Genomic DNA, 23,327 nt, shown 5'->3' with positions numbered 1-23,327 from the left:
CGGGAGTCTGAGGTGGAGGATCACACCAGTCCAGTGAGCACAGATTCATTGTAACACCCAGTCTAACCGAGTGCTGACTTTCAAATACTCCCATTAAAGGTTTTTTTTGCTGATGTTCTGCACTATTATGATCCAAGATCAGGTCTTCTGAATGTCCAGAGCCCAAAGTAACAGCAGCCGACAGTGAAGGACGACTTACATATTCTAAAACTGTTTTGTTTTAGAATATGTTTTGTTTTATTCAATTAAATAATAATACAGTTTTATTTATCTACACCTAAAGTACTGCACATCAGTACAGACATATTATACCCCTTTCCACCTTTTCAAACAGTCCACTGTATTCTAAATGAAACATCTGTGCTCTGTTCTGTGTCATAATAATTATTAACATAGATTCATCATGATAGTTATTATCATGATGATCATCTTTTTTTGTCTTTGAAGTTTCTTTTAAAATCAGCTTCTTACTCTTATACAGACTTCATGTAACATCATTGACAGCTCTGTTGTCAGATGAGGCTCCTGCAGCCTCAGATTTGAGTATCAGAGTTGAGGAGGAAAGTTGAGGTAAAAGTAAATAATTTTTAATTTGATCATTTTTGACGACGTAGTCCTTTGTGTTTGTCATCTTTTGACAAACTAGATATCTTGTCGTTGAGAAAACATTTTACTTTCTTTTCCTTCAATAGCAGAAATCTTACAGATTGACATATTATATGCATATTTGTGAGATTTATATCTAACCAGATCACAGAGGGAAATGAAACATCATAAATGAAAGAAAGAGGCTTGGGTTTGATTTTTTTGACTCCATGACTTCATCACTTCTCAATTAATTCATTTCCTGCTAATCCTTTAATCTCCTTTGAAAGTCTTCACCTCATTTTAATACTTTGTTATTTATTCGTTTGTCTCTGATTGGCCGCTGCTCGCTGTGTATGTACTATATCGGTCCCATTTCATTCACAATGCACAGACGACAAGAGGAACTAAATATAAGTAAACAGGGTAAATGTCAAATTTTAACGAAGGATGAAACAAGATCAACGTGCAAACTGAAGAGTTCAGCCTGAGGGTTCAATCCTCAGTGAAACTCAAAGAAGATTTTATCTTGAAGGAGAGCGTGACATCTTCTCCCTCAGATGTTCCAGATTGATCAAACTCATCTCTTTGTCAGCAACAGAAAACTTACTTTCTTGGTCTTTCTTCCTTGGCAGAGGCCTGATATATATGAACTTCCTTTAACGCTGCACGAACATAAAACTTTTTGTAAGACACGGAAAAGAGGCCAGAGCTGCGAACACAAAATAAATCTCTCACATTGCCACTGCTCTTTGGATGCTGGAAAAGCATTGCGAATGTCCTCCCCTACACTTAATGTCAAATGTTCTATACTTCAATAGGCTGCATGTGTGAACACCTGCAACCTGTTCAAACTGTAAAACCACGTTTTATTTGGACTTTTTCTGCAAGAGTCGAAGTGAGTTTATAGGAACTTCTGATGTAGAAGATGAAGCCTTTCAACAACAACAAAAAAAAACGGCATCTCCTCCACTTGAATGTGTTCACATGAGGCCGTCTGGAGAAGCCAAGGTGTGGTGATTGTGTTTGGATTTTCTTAGGTGTTCAGTGTTTGTGTTCTTTCCCTATCCTTCTCCTCCTCTCCTCTCTGCTGTCTTTCTCCTGCAGGTATGGATGTGGCAGGGAGTGTGGCTGGCTTCTCCCACAGCAGACTTGTATCCACCTACGCTAGTCTTTGCTAAGGGATTCCCAAAATTAACCAGAACATAACACAAGGGAGTCTGATTAATTCACTTATTGAATTTCCCATTTTTACAGGAAAAGACAAACATGTTTACAGCCTGGTAATAAAGTAACAGTTTTGGTCTGAATAGCTAAGTAGAGTGCTGGGTGAACGTTTAAAAGTGACCTCTATTTTTTTAAACGCCTCTTAATTTTTAGTTTGTAAAACAAATCAGTCATATTACAGGGTAGCCTATACATAGAGCAATCTGATACAACTACCACATCTAATGGAGACTCAAGTGCATGAGTGTATGAGTGGTCATACAGGTGACTTGTCTTGGGTTAGATGACTTTCTGCACCTCGTAAAAGTGCTACACTTGAGACATGGATGACACCGATAACAATACATCAGTTACATAGTGCTGAAAAAAGGCGATTGAGGTGATCTGTGGAGACGTAAGCGACGCTATTCTCCCTGTTGAAAGTATCGATAGATCGACTTTATGATGACTATTTTAAGGCCGAGAAGTTACATATTGTTGCTTTATGAGTTGTGAATTTTTTCAAATCTTCTAAAAGCTTACTGCTGATTTGTTGTTTCTGACTGTCTTTGTTTGAGAAAACAATGTTTAAGTGATGGCTGAGGGGTGATGGGTGAGGGTGTGTTTAGGTGGGTGGGGAAGTTGAGTGAAGCACTTGTCACCTGATGTGTTGAGGGAACAAGCATCTTTTGGTTTCAGTTACAAAGGAATCATACAAGTGGTCAACCTTGTTAATTAATTATTAACTCACTAAACAAGTTTGCTGATGTATTTTTTACAAACTGGAGTTGGATCCCTCAGGCTGAACATGAGCTTTGTCTCTATCCAAGTAAAAAACTGCATCAATAAAAAACTGTGTATACCCAATGTCAGCCAAGTGGCTCAGAAAGTGAAGTGGTCAGCGTTAGTGAAAACAAATGTTCCTCCAGATATAACAATCCGTTCTTGTTTTTTGCAGATGACAGAGTACTGAAGCGATAAAAGGAACTTACAGGTTGTTGTTTTTTTAAGTAATTAGTTACAGTTATAATGCAGTAACTCTCTAACTCTTGTGTTTGTCATGTTTTCTCTCACAGTTTCTCCTTTACTCCGATACTGGGTGCACACAGCGCTGTAGGAGCCTCCTTTGTCAACTGTAAATATTTATGGAAAAAGCCTGAGTGACGTCAGCTATCTGTCATGGCAGGAGGCTCATCGGCAGTGGCCGCCATGCTGCAAATGCTTAAGCCCCTTGATGAAGCAGTTTAAGAAAGAATCCTACAGTGTACACTGTGTGCCCATGATGACAAAAACAAATCAGACCTATTTTGAATTTTGTCCCAAGCTGTAAGAATGTAAATTTTTGCTTTAAAAACTGCTTTTTAGGCTGTTCTGTGTATGTGATTTCCGTGGGTATCTGGAGCCAGCTGAAGTGGACACCCTGCAAAATGCAGTATTTTGCACTTCCGCATTGGACCGTATAGGTTGTCGCTTTTAGTTTGTCAAGAGCTGTCACTCATGGTGTTATATCCCTTTTTATAGCATCAAATAACTAACTAATAGAAACTTTTCACAAAAGCAATGACTTGACTACAATGTTAAGTGATAAAACTGTCAGGACAAAACCGGGTTTGAGAAAATGTATTTGACTTGCATTTTAGTTTCATAGCTTGATTCATGTACCAACTGTTAACATGGAGGAGGCGGGGTTTATGACAGATACTGCAGTCGATCAGTGAGAGAGCTCTAAAGTTTTTCCACTTAATTTGAGGTAGGGTATTCTGCTGTCCATTCTTTGTATTGTCCATCCTTCTATATATCTGTGGCTTTATGATAGTAAAGTTGTGTATATTTAAATAAATATACAATTCAATAGAGCTGGTATCATGTGTATTTTCATTCAGGAAGCATTTAAAACAGGGTTGGTAATTTTCTCGAGATACACTTTTTTGAGATTTTGGTTGAAGTTGTCTTTAGGTTCTGACAAAAATTAATGATGTACTGTATGTGCTCTGAAAAAGAAATGAAAAAAATCTGTCATCTGCAACAGATGTAAACACGCAAAAACTTTTACCGATGTCTGTGCTCTGTTTGAGTTTATATATCGATCATGCCTCCCTTTCTCCCTGCTCGTTCTTGCAGCAAGCCCACACTCAAAGCATGAGCTCAAATCCGCTTCTTTACCAATGGCGCTAGTGCATGTAAGTGAGGGGCACAGCTTTTGAGGATGGACAGAGTGGAGGGAGTGGGTGAAGACGGAGCAAGGAGAGAAGGCTTCTTTCTTCAAAATCATGCTAGTTTTTGAAAACGGCCAACCCTGCCTTTAACCAGGAGAACTTCTTTGAGATGAAGAATCTCAAATTGTGCCCCTCTCTGGTAGGCAGCAGCAGGCCATTGATATATTAATTGGAGCAGTGCTATTGAATCAAAAGTTAGTGCAAGCAACATACTGTGAGAATGAAAAATAACACCAGCTTGCAGAATATAGTCTTCCTGACTGTGCTTCTGTAGATCTCCATTAGGAAAGGATCAGTACTGGTGTGCAGCATGTGTGGCACTAATGACACCTCATACAGCAGTTACCACCGCACTACAGCAAACACCACCACCGGCTCGCTCTCTCTCTCTCTCTCTCTCTCTCTCTCTCTCTCTGTTTAATCCTCTCTCCGCTCAGCGGTCAGAAGCAGATCTATCAGTCATCACAGTATTCTAAAAGATTGTTGTGAATCGGATCGATCAAAGTTATCGGAGCGGGATGAAGCTCCTCTGCAGCGGATCAATCCCTTACCCCTTGCTTCTCTTCTGCCTTCCAGGTGAGAACAATTTCTTCTTCTTTTTCCTAAGACTTTTCAGGTCCAGAATCTGCAGCGTAAGTTAGTGTAACACCCCCATTGATATTAAGAAAGTGATGATGGAAAGTGTTTTTTTTTTCCTCCAATGATGGCATTTCTATCCATTAACAGTTGGTTTGTTTTGTTCATTTTCATGCAGATGTTGCCTAAATGTTTTGTTTTTTCATCTATTTTAAACAGAGAGAGTACTAGTTAATGCTGTCTCTGCACAGATGGTGCAAAAGTCAGGTTTAAAGAGAAAAACATATTGACAGCTGTCACTTAGGATTAAAGTCATCGATCTGTTTGATGGTTTGGAGGGTCTGTAGTCTGGAATCTGTGAAACCCTGAGCTGACCTGAAATGTAATCTTTATTACACTTATAAGACTTTAAAGGTGACCCTCCGTTTTTTGTCCTCTTATGATGACAGCAAAACCACTTTATCCAATTTACTTGAAGAACCTGCTGCCATATATTGTATGTTTTTATGGAATTTTGTGTTTTTAGTGTGTTTAGCATTTTTACTGTTGCTTCATTTTATGGCATTTATTTGGACCTGTAAGTGAAAGGCAAATATCTGCCTATTTCTATATTCTACAGTATACTATATTCTATATTATACACAGTCACATTCATCTATATCTGTCAGTCTATTAATTAGAGTCACATTTATTTGACAGGTAGGTGTAAACATAATTTAACTAAGTAGAGCTAAAACAGTAAATCATTAGTTGTCAATTATTTATTAAAGCCCTAACTATTAAGATAATGAAATTTTAACTTTTGGATACAAATTTTATCTTTGACAATCTGTTGATTTGAATAAACTTGCAGGTCATGGCAGAAAAAAATAAATCTCAGCTTGATCCATTGTGTAGACGTTTACCTTTAAATCACATTGTTAATACACTCATGAAGCACACTGCACAAACTCACATTTTGGCAAGTGCATTGGTATTGAATTTCTAGTCAAAATGTTTGATTACAGTAAATTTTGTATACATTCACCTTACACGTCTAGATGCTCATCTTACAGTTATTTAAAGCTACAATTTGCTTGTATGACTAGAAATATCTGCCGATGCATTAGCCAGTCAAAGTTAGTTAATTTAAAAAACTTAAGTAAGAATAATCTCCCGTTTAAAAGTTTTTACTTTTATTTATTACAGCAATTCATGTATTACTTTGTGCATTTTATATCTTGAAATAAGATGTTTATTCAGATTTGCAGGGGAATATAGCTTAAGTGTAATTAGATATTAGACATATAAGAAATTAGACAAAGTTTGAAATATAGATAGGGATCAGGGGAAGGACAGGTCAGGAGTTAGTTGGACTTTTTTTAAAATTATGTTGCTTTTTAGGTATGTTGTGTTGTTTTTTGATTGAAGTGTTTATTTTGTACATGTACATTTGATCTTTTATGTTGTTGACTAGTTTACGGACAGATTGCAGTTACAGTATACATCAACATTTTACACACAAGTTGCCAGTTGTTGCGGTGAAGTCCAGGTTTAAAGTCCAGAAAAATTGTTTAAACTCAGTGTCTGACTCTCAAACAGAGGAGTCTGACTATCATCTTCATCTTTCATTAAACTTACTAAGGCTGTATAGTTTACATGGAGTATCTATAACGTTAAAACCTTAGTTATGTTCAGGGTGCAGGATTTACATTTTACAATTGACAGTTGATTGTATACCTCAACTTGAGGCCCTTATCATCATCCTTCATGCATTCAGTCTTTCGGTGTATTCATTGAACAGTCAGCAAAAGGTGCAGTAAGCGAGGGCATTCAGGATTCATTGTGCATCTGAGTGATAAGGACGGTGAAGACAAAAAACTGCTTTAAAAGCCACGAGGTACAGCTCAGAGGTCACGTAACAGGACAGACTAAAATTAAAGCTGTATTGTAGTGAAGGACCGATCTGAAAGGTAAAAGGTGATATTGAAATAACTCCTCTATGAACCAGAGGCATGGCAACATTCTGAGAAAGTCTATTTTAGCGATATAAAGAGCATATTTTCATATTCATCTTGAGAGATTTTAATTTTTTTTAATTTTTTCTAATTTCAAAAATAACAAAAGATGAGAATAAGAATTCTCATAAGAATTTGTTCTTAAATTCTCCTCTGTCTGATCCAAGCAGTGATCTGTGCTATTCAAAACTGAAGCCATTGGTGAAGTGCCAAAAACTGCAGGTCCTGTAGTGTCAAGTAGATCAGGCTCCTTGATGGAATGCAAGCAGCGGCTATGTGTTTCTGTATTTGCGCAGCTTTGCTCTTTGGCAGCACGGCCAATTTTTTGCTATATTAAATTGTGAATATAACCTGGTCCAGACCATGTTATAAGTTTAGTTACCATCTTTCAGGTTAAAAGAGATATTCAGCTTTGTGACATGGAAAACACATGCGGCTTACCATCTACTCTTCTCTTGCTATCAGTGGTTCTTTAAGTTATAGTCCACTGATAGTAGGGCAGTAATGTTAGTGTGTGTTTTCTGCTGCGTTGTTAATGGCACACAGATAGACTGAGCAGTGATAAGCATTGATGTTGGCAAGGATTAAATCTGTCAATCACACGGTCCACACAGATAAGAGGAGGTCAGACAGCAAAGATAATCCAAACACACTTTATATACAATCTGAAACACTCAGCACATGCATGCACACACACACACACACACACACACACACACACACACACACATCTTTTCGTCATCTTGTGATGTAACTGTATACCCTCCAACAAAGATTTTCTCAATATTTCGTGAGAAAGCCCTATAAAAACTTGGCTTTAATAGCTATTCAAAGTTAAAAGTTGATTCAAAGATGCTTATAAACTTACTATTTTTTGAACATCTCATTTTGGGGTTTATAATTTTACATAATCAACAAACATTTAGAATGTCAAGTTGTAAAAGTTTACAAATCAAATGATCATTTATTATGTTTTAGAACTGCTCATTTTGTAAGTGAGCAGTTAAATCCTTTGTTATAATTTGGCACAATTAAAAGTTTTTTTTTTATTTTTTTTTTTACCAAATGCTGTATATATAATGTAATATATTAAAGTGATCTCAAACACAGACAGGGCACTTTTTTTTTTTTAACAGCCAGCCCTTATAGAAAACTAATCTTGTTTAGCAGGCAAAACATGAGATCCATTTAGCCTGCCCAGGCGAAAAAAACAACACACTTTAAATTTCAACTGGTGCTGTGAAGACTTGTCATGGCTTCAGGCTGCAGAAGCCTATACGATATAATAAGGCACTGTCAATTTGACGCAAGAAAAGTGAAATCAGCAAAATTTCTGATTTGAATGCTAAAATATGCTTTTAAAAAATCACAGTGAAAATGTACAATACAGACTAGCGCCTTGAAAACACACACACATGCACACACACACACACACATGCACACACACACACACACACACACACACACACTCAGAGCTCAGCTCATATTGACTTAACATGCCATCGTCTGTGATTTGCACTTAGCTGTGACGGTCATTTCTGACCATCTGTGCACTCACAATGTATGGACTCAGCCGTTACCGTGACAATGATGAAAGTGATAAACAAAGACATGAAGCTCATGATCAAAATAATGATGATGATAAGTATGTGCTGCATTTTGTGCATGCGTTTGTGTGTCTGACCCGCTCTCAGAGCTGTTAGTGCGAACACTTCACCTCCTCAGAGAGTCGATGCTTCAGCCTCACAAACTGCTGAGTCGTCTGGTCAGCGGACCGTGCAGACATCTGAACAATGAATAGAGACAGGCAGAGTTTCCTCTACAGAGAGACTATTCTGAAGAGAAAATTAACACTTTTCAGTATGAGTAGCATTGCATTATATTGACCTGACTAACTATTAACAAGACACATTGCTAAACATTTCCTAACTGTATTAAATTTGTCCTACACATCTTGTTAGTACTGCAACAGTGCTCTCCTTTAAGAGTTATTCCTTTTTCTTTTCTTTTTTTTTACTTCAGCCAATAACTAAACCAACAGGTACACACATTTTTTCAGTAGAGCTGGTTTTGATATCTGGGGTCCCAGAGCGTTTTAGGGTTCCCAGAGGTCTATAAGACTGTGGTGATCACTAAGGAAGTTTGAGATGTTCGAAAAATGATTCTTGCCATTCAATAGATCATGAAGCTGTATAGATAGATAGATAGATAGATAGATAGATAGATAGATAGATAGATAGATAGATAGATAGATAGATAGATAGATAGATAGATAGATAGATAGATAGATAGATAGATAGATAGATAGATAGATACAACGACATACATAGTAAAAGTGTCATTAAGGTTGAGGTTGAGGTAGTCCTTTAGCTCAGGGGTTCTCAAACTTTTTTAGACCATGGACCCCTTTCAGGTAAGCGATTTTTGTAAAGACCCCCTCGTTTTTATAACATCAATAAGCTTATATTAATACTATTCAATTATCTATTGGTACAAAACTAAAGTGGATGGGAGTATTGGACAAAATAACAGATTTGGTTGGTGCAAAAGGTCCCAGTTTGTAGACATGCGTTTTCAATGTTACAGCAACGTAACATTTACAATTGTTTTGTAAATTATTCCGCAGACCCCCAAGCTATGGTTCCTGCAGCTGCAGGGGAAGAGTAAGAGTATCATAAGTATCATCAAACCACCAAATAAGGGAAAATCTGTTGGAAGAATAGTGTTCACCCTTTCAGCAGAGATCCACATGGACACTAAACCAATTCTTACACATAATGGATATCCAGCCTATAGTTGTCAGGATGTCTTGCCTGGAATGAAGATGTTGGAAACAGATGTTCTGTTTGCTGAGCAAAAAAAAACTTGAACATTATAAACATACCGTATCTGGACTCAATATCCCAGACACTATCCTCCTAGCCTAAATACTTATCCAAGGAGCGCATGAAGACAAATGTAAATGTGCCATTGTTTCCAATTTGACTTTTGTTTGAACTTTCAAAGACTTTTGCATTAAAAAGGAGCCAATGAGCTTGAAGCTTTAAACAACACATTAAACGTGTGTCAGAGTTTTTAGTTGTGAAGATTTGTTGAAAAGAAACTAATCAGAATAAGCTTTTAAATATTTGTGCTTGATTCATTTTAGACTGAGCGTATTACACCGTCTTTCTCTTGTTCTTTTGATCTGTGTGTCCGTCACATACTTTCACAGCTTCACTTCCATATTTCCATGTTTGTACGCACAGTGTTAACACTCAGAATCTGTTTGTGTCTCTACAGTCAAGTTGGAATTTGGTCATTTATTTTTTTTGTTGTTGTCTGAAGGTCATTGGACTGTCTGCGGTTTTATGCACTTCCTTTTTTGAGCAAAGCACGTTGGTCAACCTCTCTCTCTCTTTATGTAAGTGATTAGGACTGTTTATTTTTGTTTTTATGTCCCCTGCAGAATGAAGATTACTGCTCTTGATGTTGTTGAGCACTCTCTGTCTCTGTGGGGCTTTTAGGAAGAAAAAAAAAAGATTAGAAAAGTTGTAAAGAAAATCATATATATGATTTACATTCACAAAAACAAAAATGCATGTTAATATCTTTTGAGATAATCGATCATCTCGAAAAATCATTCAAACCATATACACTTCAGGGTTCAGCCTTGTTGCAGCAGATTGTATTTTTGTTTTTTACTGTATTGAATTTTATCCCGAGGGTTGTTGTTGGAGCTGCAGTCTATCTGCAGCAGAAGAATAGAACTGCTGTTGCGGCTGCTGGTGCAGTGTCCAAGGTGTCATAACATGTTGGAAAGTAATTTGCTGTATATCTGCCCTGATGCTGCAACACTGTTACTAACTAAGGCTTACGAAATAAAACAAATACGATTCGAATATCCTGAAGCAATCCTGATGCATTGAATAAGGTTCATAACATACATAACATGAATTATCTCCTTCTTCTGTAGTTTCCTACAGTAAATAACCAAACTGCTTTCTTTGTTTAGGCAACAAAACAGCTTGGCAAGGCCAGGAAAACACAAACCTATTTATTGATTTAAAAAAAGTCGACCTCTGGTTTCATAGGATTTTTGGATCTAGCAGTGGAAATGTCTTGGACTCAGGTTTTTTCCCTCGACAGGCACCATTGTCAAGACATGAAAGCAGTTTTCAACTTCTTTAACTGGTCAAAAAAAGTATTATTTATGTGGCAACAATACATGTTACAGGTCACATCAGAAATTGCTAAAGAAATGCTATAATGCACTACTGAAAATTTTGAAATTAAAATCTTTTGGGCAGCCTGCCCCTAATTCAGATGGTAGCACATAAAAATGATGCTTGGTCTTAATGTTCGACAGACATAATAGACCTTTTTTTACTAGGATGCTAGTGAGAAAAAGACTATTAGAAGCAGTCTTCTCATATTCAGGGAAATATGTGATCAACAAATCAAAAAAGACAATAATAAGGAAGGAAGAACTGAAATAGAATAAAAGCTATGAAATATTATCGTGTTGAATTACATACATTTTACAATCTTGATAACAATGACTGCAGTGTTCAGCGTGCACATTTGTTTGTTCGAGGCAACAGAAGAGAAAATCTCTGACTGTGACATTCCAGCACGTCTTTGGACACTTAACCTCATTTCTCTGCGCTCTAAAGAAGATTGACTACAGCTGATAGAGAAGTCCTTGTCGTTAACAAATTTTATATACTATTTACACGACTCAAGTGTCGGCTGTCCATGGCCTTTCTTGTTTTACTTATATGGTTACGGGAGTCAGGCTGCAGCTTTGTCTGTACCGATCAGCACGACGGTTGAAATGAGGGTTCAGCTTCATCGGCTCTGGTGTCCTACATGTTCATCTGATATGAACAAGACATAAAATAATATCAGCCCCTCTCTTGCAATCTACCATTGAAAGCATCTAGTCCCAGCGTTCCTTTGATCCCATCCAACAGTTTTGTTTTTTTAAATAGTTTCTGATCTCCAGCAGCAGCCTCTGTCCTCAGAGAGACTGTTCTTCAAATTCAAATGAACACTTACGTTTGTATTGTGACTTTCAGGATATTTGTATTGGATTGATATGATTTGTTTTATTTATTTATTCACATACATGAATGTTAATAAAACACACGTAAAAAAATATAAGAGTGTGTGTGCGTTTGAATCTTATAAAAAAACATACCCAGATGGCATACCAAATGTAGTACAAAACCAAACTTAACCAGATATCAGACTACTTATATAACGTGCAGAAATATTGTTTCAGAGAGCAAATTGTTTTTCAAGAAAAAACAAGCAGATAATGTTTGACTAATAAAAGAATAAAAAAGTCATCCATGGACATGTGTCCAGGTTAAGAGACAACTATACTCTCCCGCTAATCCACAGCCGAGTCGTTAGCGTAGTTCAGACACTATAAGGACCCTTCCTCCATTGGGATCCTCGGTCGTCAGATCTACTTTCCTACCACGACTACGTCAATGCTTATAAGCCATTGAAGACTTTGAAGAAACTCGTTCCTGCAACGGTGGTCCTTAACACTGAAGAAATATTCTGAACAGAGACTGTCAGTAACCTTTAGACATCTGTCTTTTATTGCATCAAGTGATTATTGGATGGGCTATTTTTGAAAAGTTGCCCAAGCTTCAATTCAATTGTTGTAAAGATTAAAGGGGATGTTTTTTTTTTTATATTCAGAAATAATGAAAATAACAACAGATAAGTTGTTGGAACATGTAGCCTGTTAGATAATCAGTTCAAATGATACGCAAAAAGTAAAAATAAATGCTAAAACAAATAGATGACATACGTAAAGTTGGGGGAAAACACTGTCATGGTAAAAGACCATAATCATTCAGAGTGAAATCTGTAGGTGAGATATCATATAAAAACTATTTGAATTTCCCCCCAGGGAGAAATATTTTTTTTTTAAATTGAATTAAAAGAGAATTATACCTTCTCAGCAACTGTGCTTAGTATTTGTAGGAAACAATGCATTAACTTAAAGATGTACAATGTCTTTAATACAGGCTTGTTATGAGACTTTCAGAGTAGATCAAAAACTATGCTGTCTTTGAACACACTTCCTTAATCCTCAACTCCCCCTCCCCACCTGCATCCAAACTTTTCCCAGCACTCACTTTTTTTTTATTTGATATTTCATTTTACCTTTATTTATTCTCGAGACAAAAACCTAGCTTACAAAACCAGAAGAATAGGCGACAAAGCAGGAATCATGAGCACAATTTCATTTGTGATCAGGTTTATAAATTGACCCATGGTAACCATTGCATTGAGCTTCAGTGTGTTTTGTTATGTTCTAAGTGTGAGCAGCGAAAAAGGTAAAGGATATTTTCCCAATGTTAGTGTTTACTTGTGGAACCCTCAACATTAGCCAGTCACTTGACCTAGTCTGATACTGATTATCAGTCCATATTAATAGATACATGATGTATGCAACTGGTAAGTGCTTGTTACGACCAGCTCGTTTAAGTTATCACAAGTAGTGGAGATCCACACAGCCATTTCGCTTTTAAGGAATCTGTATTATACTATCACCCAAAAACTAACGCAGCAGGTTGTTGGTCTTTGTTGTCCGCTGATGAGTGAAAGAGAGAAAGCCTTGGCAGCTTGGCTTATATGCACTCCCACCCAGCTGAAGCTCATCTGCTATCAACAGGTAAGTGAGCTGGTCTCCCAACAACCAGCAGGTATGCCACCTCCAACCACCAGATGACGCCAACCCTGAAACACAAACCTAAGACAGTACAGTTTTACCAATGAGTGTCTGTGAGACCGATCATGGTTGATAATAGCCATCTAAAAACAATCTGAAAACAAGATCGAGCAATCAATTTTAAGCGATGAAAAGCATTTTAAAGTGGATTTGGTTGATTTGTATTGGGACGGCACTCATTATGCCCCTATTAACAGCTTTTTTGAGTTGGCGGGGCTGTCTTTCTTATACGTGGTGGAAAATGTAATGGTTGAACAGAGAGGGTGGTCACGTGAAAAATACATGTATGAAACTTGTTTGAACCTCTGAGTGAATGTCCTGTCAGTGTAAACACAGTGTAGAGAACAACAAGCCCAGGGGGAGTTTGACTTCACTCTCTTTTAGAAAGTAATTACTACACAATATATTTGCATAGGGTGTATTTTGTAAAATTAATATTTAACATATCACATTATTATACTGTCTAATTAATATAAAATGTAAATTCAATTACATACTGTTATACATCTATACTGGTAGAGTTTAGCCTCCTTTTTAGTTCAGTTATAGATGTTAAATAAAAATAAAAATGCTAAACATTTTGGAAAAGCCAACATTTAAAACCTTTATGTCCATGTCCTTCCATTATCAGCATTATTTCAACAGGAGTCCAAGGATTTATCTCTTGTTTTTCTTCAGACATTCTCTTAATGTGTAAAGCTGAGCTGATTAACAGGTTAATTGAACTGGGAAATGTCGCATGCGTGTGTGTTATGGTATTTTTCTGTAGTAGGGAATAAAGGATTTACTGATGAAGATACTTGACCTTTTAGGATTAAAAGCAAACCTCTGCAGAGAAAAAACGCAGCAAAGAAAATGGCTTGGCCTCTTAATATTCAAAATAATATGCAAAATAATAAGATTGGCATTTTAAATGTAAAAGTTTGGATTGCGACTATTAAGCACTAGATGCAATATAAAGGACTATTAAAACCTTAAAGGTTAATCCTCTGGCGAGCAGGCCTGGGATCAGGAAATTCTATAAGTATCTTATAAATAGATGATGATATTATCTAGCCTACACTGGATTGTTATTACTGTCACCTTCATATCCTAGAAGACTGGAATGATGACATCTTCTCTGTTTTTATTCCTCAGTTTGCTTGGCCGCTCATGGGCGATTTGCGCAGAAGCTCCTGAATGACTTGTTTTCAAACTACACCAATGCTTTGCGGCCAGTTGAAGACACCGACCACATCATTAATGTCACTCTGCAGATCACTCTCTCCCAGATCATCGACATGGTAATCTCTATAAACATATGTCTACATACAGTTTGTGCACTAATATGTAGATTTGCAAACAACCAAAGCCTGTTCAAACATGGTTGGATTCAGTTTTTTAAGTTATCTGAAGCAGTTGCATCTAAGTTCAAACTTAATTTTTATGTCCCAAGTTCTAAACATGGAGGATAGAAGTCTTATTCAGATAACCAATCCGTTTTTTCAGTTGTCTGCTTTTTGGTTGATTATACTGAAAAACCCTAGTCTCATATGATTAATATAACCTGAACTCCATTTTGATTTATGGTAACCTTGGATTGACATCTGTTTTAAATACCTTATCTGTAGCATTTAAGGTAAAAAAAAATCCTGAGCAAAATACTGACCATATTTCAACAGAAACATGGATCCTCTGATAATAGTAATCCAGTCCTCATCAATAAATTCAATTACTTGGGTTGGCCATTTTTAATTTCAAAAAGGTCTCTGCAGCTTTTTCTGAGCCTTTATCCTGTCCGAATAATAGAGGCTGCATTGGACAGGTTTGACAGTAAGTTCAGCAGCTGGCCCATGATCACACAGTATGGACAACCATTTACAGACGGGGTAAACAAAAATCCTTCAACGACAGAGGTCGATGAGGAATTGGATGGATGACATGCTGTGAAGTATGTTTTGAAACACTGTAAAGATGGCTGCAGGAGCAAGAGTTCTTTGCTTTTCATAACATGGTTCAACCCACACAGCAATTACAGTGTCTTGTCCATTCCAATCTCTTTTTATTTAGCAGCAATATCTTCATGTTATGTTCATGTGTTCTCCATGCATGTCCTTTGTAGAAATTTTAGGATGTGGATATTCTCTTCTTACAATTCATTTCCAGCAGAATGTAAAGTGTGATGCTGCCACCCAGAGACAATATGTATGGCCTGCAGCACCTAACAAATGTTTGCATCATGGAGAAAATTACAGACTTTGTTTCTCAGTGTGAATGTGCTGCACCAAATACTGATTTTGGGGAGTAATTTACGAGGTGATACTAATCCCACACAATTAGGCTTAATACACAACATTTTAGCCATCTTTCCCCAAAGGCTACATTGTGGACTGTTAATATCGGATGGGTATGGGCAGTGGATACACTGAATGTCATCCCGATGATCTTGTCGTTTTTATTTATATGCATGCTTGTGTGTATGTGCCCTTTCACAAGGATGAGCGAAACCAGATTCTGACTACGTACCTGTGGATCCGCCAGGTGTGGATGGATGCCTACCTCACCTGGAAGACAGAGGACTATGATGGCCTTGACACCATCCGCATTCCTAGTAGCTATGTGTGGAGACCTGACATTGTTCTGTATAACAGGTATATGTGGCTCCATGCTTGCTGCAGAATTTTGGCAGAAAAAAAAATATCACCCAGCTTTGATTCCTGTCTTCCCTCCCTCTACTTTTTGTCTTCTTTCTCTACCTCAGTGCAGACGACGAGTTTTCAAACTCCATGGAGACCAACATTGTTCTCCGTAACGATGGGCAGGTGATGTGGGACCAGCCAGCTATTACTAAAAGTTCCTGCTCTGTGGATGTGGCTTTCTTTCCCTTTGATTTGCAACATTGCGACCTCACCTTTGGCTCATGGACTCACAACGGCAACCAGATGGACTTATCCAATGCTTTGGACAGCGCTGACCTGACCGACTTTATTGACAATGTGGAGTGGGAGGTGACTGCTCACATTGTTTATATGTTAAGAACCATAACCAGTCCCAAAATGATATTCTTGAAAAATGTTTATTTTTGATCCTCACCAGGTTTTGGGCATGCCAGCCAAGAAGAATGTTATTCTGTATGGTTGCTGTTCGGATCCGTATCCCGATATCACCTTCACCCTCCACCTGAAGAGACGTGCCTCCTTTTATATCTTCAACCTTCTCATCCCTTGCATGATGATCTCCTTTCTGGCTCCCCTGGGCTTCTACTTGCCAGCTGACTCGGGTGAAAAAGTTTCCCTGGGTGTTACTGTGCTGTTGGCCCTCACTGTATTTCAGCTGCTTGTTGCAGAGAGCATGCCGCCATCTGAGAGCGTCCCGTTAATAGGTGAGAAGACTGAAAATTCCCTTAAGTCTGTGTCTTGTTCTTTGTTGAGTAATTATGAAGACATTTATGATCCACAGCTTGCAGGTGGTGGCCATGGTGGTTAATACAACGAAGAATTATTGTTAATTGTTTTATCATAACAAAGAGCTTGACCAAGTAGTCTGAAAGGATAGTCATCATTGTGTCCACTTCAGACTCACTCAGATGAGATGAGAACTCGTCAGAGTCATTTAATTTTGACCCTGCCACCTCCTATCTTGTTTAGCGTCACTCAGTTAACTCAAGTGCCAAGGAGGAAGTGAATAGTTGACGTTTCTTTCTGCAAACTTCTATTTTTAAGCATTATTCCTGTCTGATCACTCCGATAATGAATCACTTTGACATTTTGAACTCTCTGTGACTTTTTTATGAGCTTTGATCTGCTGGAATTATCAAGTACAGCATCGTCAGTATCCACAACTTAAGAAACAAAAGGAAACGCTGACACCATGATGAATATGATAGACGCATGGTTGGAGTAGCCAGAAATTTTTTAGAAATGTCATAACACCCTGGATACTGAGAATGGTGGAGAAGACACACATCCTTATTGTGGAGGATTTTCTGCTTTACACATATTATCCTTACTTTATTTCCATCCCATACGAAGAATGCAAACAGGTGGTGAGGTGAAGTCCATATGAATATGAAGGACAATCCAAAGAAATGTTCTTATTATGCCAGTGTGTTCGGAGAGCAGAGGCTCACTTCAAGCAGATTTTCCTGCGTGGTTCAAGTTAAAGTGAAGACCACCAAGTGGGATTTAACAAAAATTAGTTTAAAGCTTTTGCTGACCCTCATGTCCTTCTATCTCTGCAGTCCAACCCAGGAAGGCTGTGAGTGTTTGTGGATTAAGAGAACGGCCTGTTCTCCAATTATGGCACTAACACTGCAGCTTGTAAACCGTTTCCTTTCTTTCTTTCTTTCTTTCTTTCTTTCTTTCTTTCTTTCTTTCTTTCTTTCTTTCTTTCTTTCTTTCTTTCTTTCTTTCTTTCTTTCTATCTATCTATCTATAATTGTTACCTACTGTTGTAACGCACAGTGGACCTTACTGATCTAGTGTCATGTTATGTAATCTGTTTACACAGAGGCACATGTTGGCAGTGTCAAACCTTATACAAAATGAAGACAATATAGGATTTCAGAAAGTAAATTAAAAATGCTTCAGAGTGCAATGCGAGCTATTCTTCCAAATAAAGTTCTCAGTTTAAACAAAAGTCCTCATTGCATCCCTGACTGCAACACTGTAGAACACATTATTAATGTCTCAGTAGAGCTTAAGTTCAAATGATAAATATTAGATGAACATAGACTTTAGTGCAATTTGTTTTACTGTTGTACAGGGAAAGGATATTGCAAGGCAAACAGTTCTGCAGGAATTCTGCATTGTTTCTCTCTCTCTCTCTCTCTCTCTCTCTCTCTCTCTCTCTCTCTCTCTCTCTCTCTCTCTCTCTCTCTCTCTGTGAGTTGTCTTCTTGTTTGTAACTAAAGAACGGAACGGACACAAAATTTTGAGTGGACAGTTTAAGGCCCTGCGGTGAAGGGGCCATTCCAACTTCTCCATCAAAGAATCTTTAAATCCCAGTGAAAGAATTTCAAAGCTCACTGCACATGGGTGTGGAACTCTTTATGATAATAATTATTTTTATCCCAACAGGGAAGTACTACATTGCTACAATGACGATGGTCACAGCATCAACAGCGCTCACCATATTCATTATGAACATACATCATTGCGGTCCTGAGGCTCGACCTGTCCCACAGTGGGCCGAACGCTTCATCCTGAACTACCTTGCCCGCATCTGTTTTGTGTACGAAGTGGGAGAAAACTGCCTTGGTAGGACTTCATCCAAGAAACAGCCTCTGTCCCAGGAGGAGTCTGAGGCCCCTTCAGCCAATGGCAACAGCAAAGGAACAAACAAAGGGCAGGAGCTGGGGAGCAAGATGGAAGAGAAGAGGGCTGGGTCTCTGAAGGCAGGGCAGGATTTAAACAACCAAACGGACTGGAAGGAGGATCTGTTTGTGAACATCGATCACTCGGAGGAGGGGGGAGCTGCAGGAGGACAGACGGGAGAGAGGGAGGAGTCAGACAGCTGTGAAGGAGAAGATGTCCAGGAAAAGAAAGGTGTAGGAGGTCAAGGGGGAGGCGGAGCCAGAGGAAAAAGGATGGAGATCTTGGTGAAAACCCAATGTGTGTGCCAGCACCATGGGCTGGGCAGGAACGTTCAGTATATTGCCAACTCATACCAGGACCAGCGGGCTGCGCAACTTCGCATTGGGGAGTGGAGGAAGATTGCCAAGGTCATGGACCGCTTCTTCATGTGGCTCTTCTTCATCTTGGTCTTCCTCATGAGCATCCTCATCCTAGGGAAAGCCATTTGATGGAGTTGTGGTTGGTGCACAGATTAAAGATGCTATTGAATGTTTCTGAAAGCGAATTTAGTATTTTAAACCCATGGCCCTATTTCTATATTTTATTTCTGTGTCTTAATAACTAAAAGATACATCAAGTTTTGCAATTTCGGCACCGGATTTCTTCTGTCTTCAACCATAAAACTGGCTGTAATGGCTGCAATAAATCCAAATCAATCCCCAATTCTTGACTTTATCCACGAGTTGAATATAGTATTGTATTATGAGCAGGGGAATCTTACAACTTTCTTTTTTTCTGCATTATTAATGTACAGTTGAATTAAAAGTGGCTTAAAGATAGATCCCAGGGGCAAACCTTTGTTAGTTTCCATAAAGGGCAACCTTTCATGACCTTATTCTGTTTGGTAATCATTAAAACACTTCCTCACATTCTTATGATACGGTCTTGTATCATCAACCACTCCACTCCATCTTATTAAGCAGATTATCTTTTATTGGCCTTGACTGTCACTTAGATTAACAATATAGGCCTGGTGACAAAAACGACAACTTCAATCGTTGGGCACACTTTAATATAGTACATTTTCCCATTGAGATTATGTTGCAGCTACTAGAGTCTATTTAGTTGCTGATGGCTGGAGAAAACTACCGGAGCAATGTCATTTAGTTTTACTAATTTAGATCCAAAATATTTAAAAACTGGGCCCAGATTTAACAATACCAGAATACGCATTTCAAAGATGAACAGATCAAAACAGCATTTATGGTGTGATGAGCTTCATTTCACTGACATCCATCTGTTTGTGATGATCAAAATGATATGTGTTTACAAGAAGAAATGATTAGTAACCGACATAGTATGTTTTTAAAAGTTACGCTTGCCACACTTTTCTATCAGAATATTTGAGTTTTAACGTGTGACTGTTTTTTTCTAAATGCATGCATAATTTTTCATTAATTGTTTACATTGAAAATAAGAGACATCTGAGACGGCAATCAACAATACGTTTCTGTGATATTAAATACAATGTGAGAATATTTGTATTTCCACTGTAAGTATTCAAACTCAAGATGACGAGTGAATTTGGCTTTGAAGTCGCTTTGAAGATCAAAATTGAAGATGTTTTCATGAAGTCTCTGAGGGAATTTGAAAGTCATTAGTTTACTGAGAATTTGCCTCTTACAGTCTTATTGGACTACAGAGTAAAAAAGAGCAGGAATTAGGAGTTAGCTAGATTCTGTTTCAAACCAGGAGAAGGTTCCATTTAAGCATAAATCCTGAAGAAGTTATGAAAATTTTAATTTCAAAAGGAGGAGGAGCGAAGTGGATAATTTGTCAAAGATTTCTGACACAAATTGGTGAAGATTTAGAGAAAATACGGTACAGTTTATCGCCAAAATCTAAGATTTTCAAATTACACAAGATTATCTGAGTTTAACAAAAAAACATGACAGAGATGCACATTGAATCTGGCCATAATAAGACTGCAAGTGAGGCAGATTTTGTGATACTGTGAAAGCACAGGATTATTAAGGTAATTACTGACTCAATGAAATAACTCATGAGACCTGTTTTACGTTTACGTTTTTCCCCAAAAATAAATTGAAATTGAAGAAAGCTAAATGATGCTTTTGGTTGAATACAAATTGATGTTCTTTATTAAGGCAGTTATTTTTTACTTTTACACAAATGTATCTGATGTTATTTTTTATTTTTTGAGACAACACACTGTTTTGCACTCTTTGTGTCCCTAACAGAATATATGTAACATTTAATCAATAACCGCACCCAAGCAGTTGATTGGAAACATGAAGGTATACAATAAGTTGAATGAAGTGACATTTTTACAGCCCAACCCAAAAAATGTAACCCTTTTTTGCAGTGTTTGTAGACTTCACAGTATAAAAACAAGTACAATGCCAAATTCAGGACAGTTTCTACTTGTTAAATATTCTTTTTGTGTGGTGTTCAATATTTGTCAAATTATACATTTATTCATAACACAACACACTGTTTATCTCATTAACTCATTAAAGTGTTTTTATTAAAACATTCCTGTTTGCTTTGGTTTGTGAAATGTTTTACTTAATTCATAAAACAAATGAAATCTTTTTTTTTTTTTAACTGAGATATTTCCTCTTAAATTGTTTAACTTTTTTTCTATAGTCAATCGTATTCATTACCATGATGCATAATCTATTTTAGCTATTACTTTGCTGTTTTCAGTTGAAGGAATATTAACTGACATTTAGCAATTCTATAGTTCCACTGCCGGTCAGAGTGGTAGTCTGGTCTGTGACCATCAGAGGGCGCTGCTGTTGCAGTCATGTTAAGAGTAACAAAGAGTGAACGCAAAAAAAAAAGAAAAAAAGGAACTCGGGTGCCCATAAACTGAGATACCTCGACTGGAGGGCAGAACAAAGCACAATCATATGTTTTCATAAAATGAACTTGTCCAATTTATGAAATGGATAGTTAAATTAAAATATTTTACTGCTAAATTACTTATTTTCTTTTTATTTTACGTTGTACTTTTTAGAGTAAAGATAAGTTTCTCAGGGACAGCTTCTGTCTTAAATTATGTGCATCTCTAAAACAATATCAGAGTGTCACCAAATTTGGACTTGGTGTTCAAAGTTTAACAAGATTTGAAAACACACACGCACACACTTTTTTTGCAGTTGCATTTTATAACACCTCATTTGACCTTAAAAAACATATAAACAGCTCAGTTGACGAGTGGAAAGTTTGTGACTTATTAAAATTTTCCTAAATCATTTTTGTTTAGTTTTTCATTCGTAATGAGTACTTTATGTCAAAATAAAAGCAGGGTTGAATTGATTGATTTTCTTTTCGTGTCATGCACAAAAAGTGCCGAACCCTCATGGGGTTCTACGACACCAGAAAATGTAGTAGCAGTGGTTTACATTAACATGACAAAGTTCCAGGCTCCTGGCACAGTTCAGTCTTTAACAGCATCTTTTCTCTCAGGTTTCACAAATAAAAACAGCCCACATTTTTTTTTACATGAATTGAGGATTTATTTTTTTAAAAAGAACATCCTTCATGACATCGTACACCCGAGAGTAAAACAGAAAGTGAATCTCATTTTGAATTTCACCTAACTCACACAGCAAACAAACTCAGTGTTCCTCTGAACAGTACTACACCTAAAAAAGTATAATGCTGTCAGCTAAAGACAGTAAACAAACTCTCCAAAAATAAGGGCCAGTTTTATTTTGAATGCTAAATTATGGAATTGTAAACATGCAACTCTGTAAGGCAATTAATCACATTTACCAACTGAAATTAATTGATTAATCAAGTTTGACTGCCGTAATATATGCTAATGCCAACTGCACAGGTTTAACCTTTACTCTTAGTCACATAGGGGCTGCTAAATCTTGTTTGGGGGATTATTGTATAGAGAGGGGAGGGGGGACAACGGGTGTGTATTGTAACCAATGTCTTGTGTCCTGCCTGTCTGTATACTGCTACTGGATGCCCTGAATTTCCCTCGGGATCAATAAAGTATCTATCTATCTATCTATCTATCTATCTATCTATCTATCTATCTATCTATCTATCTATCTATCTATCTATCTATCTATCTATCTATCTATCTATCTATCTATCTATCTATCTATCTATCTAAGCCTGTCATCTTGAAGGTGAGAACATCATTCATATCATGATTATCTTCTAAAGACTGTTACCTGTTCATGAATGTAGATTGTTTGATCATTCCCTTCGTTCTCTGCTGTCACCAGCAGGAATCATAAAGGTGCACATCTTTTCTTGTGTTGACTGAAACAAGGAACAAAAATGCATTCCACAAAAGTCATCACTGTATAATAGAGTACAACACTTTCACATAATGGTCGAATTAAAGTAAAGGGAAAGGCTTGTTTGAGTGTGCAAGGAATCATACGATATAAAAAATATTATATATAAAAAATGATATATATATATATATATATATATATATATATAGAGAGAGAGAGAGAGAGAGAGAGAGATAAAAATTTGTGTTAAAATATAAAAGGTATTTTTCTGTGATCAGTATCTTAAAGCTTACATAAGAAAAGAGTCCCACTTTAAAATGAGAGAATATTTTTTAGAATTTAAAATTTGAGTTTGCAAAACATGAGCAGCAGACAGAACTACAGATTAGACTAATGGACAAATTTGAACACCATCTCCATCACAGTCAGTATAAACATGTTTTAATATAACT

At 37.2% G+C, this 23,327-nt stretch overlaps 1 protein-coding gene across 1 annotated transcript; it reads left to right on the top strand.

The window, feature by feature from the left end:
- The first annotated feature begins 4,434 nt into the window (after positions 1 to 4,434).
- On the top strand, positions 4,435 to 19,422 carry LOC306831753 (neuronal acetylcholine receptor subunit alpha-10-like). The gene is made up of 6 exons (XM_079355977.1): positions 4,435 to 4,583; positions 14,454 to 14,599; positions 15,792 to 15,946; positions 16,057 to 16,303; positions 16,392 to 16,677; positions 18,374 to 19,422. The coding sequence occupies exons 1-6, from the start codon at positions 4,526 to 4,528 to the stop codon at positions 19,096 to 19,098; spliced, it is 1,617 nt and encodes a 538-aa protein (XP_079212103.1). The 5' UTR covers positions 4,435 to 4,525; the 3' UTR covers positions 19,099 to 19,422.
- The last annotated feature ends 3,905 nt before the right edge of the window (positions 19,423 to 23,327 follow it).

Source organism: Symphodus melops (genome assembly GCF_947650265.1).
Source record: "Symphodus melops genome assembly, chromosome: 11".
NCBI lineage: Eukaryota > Metazoa > Chordata > Actinopteri > Labriformes > Labridae > Symphodus > Symphodus melops.
Note: the sequence above shows the minus strand (reverse complement) of the source record. Positions and strands in the feature narration are given on the sequence as shown.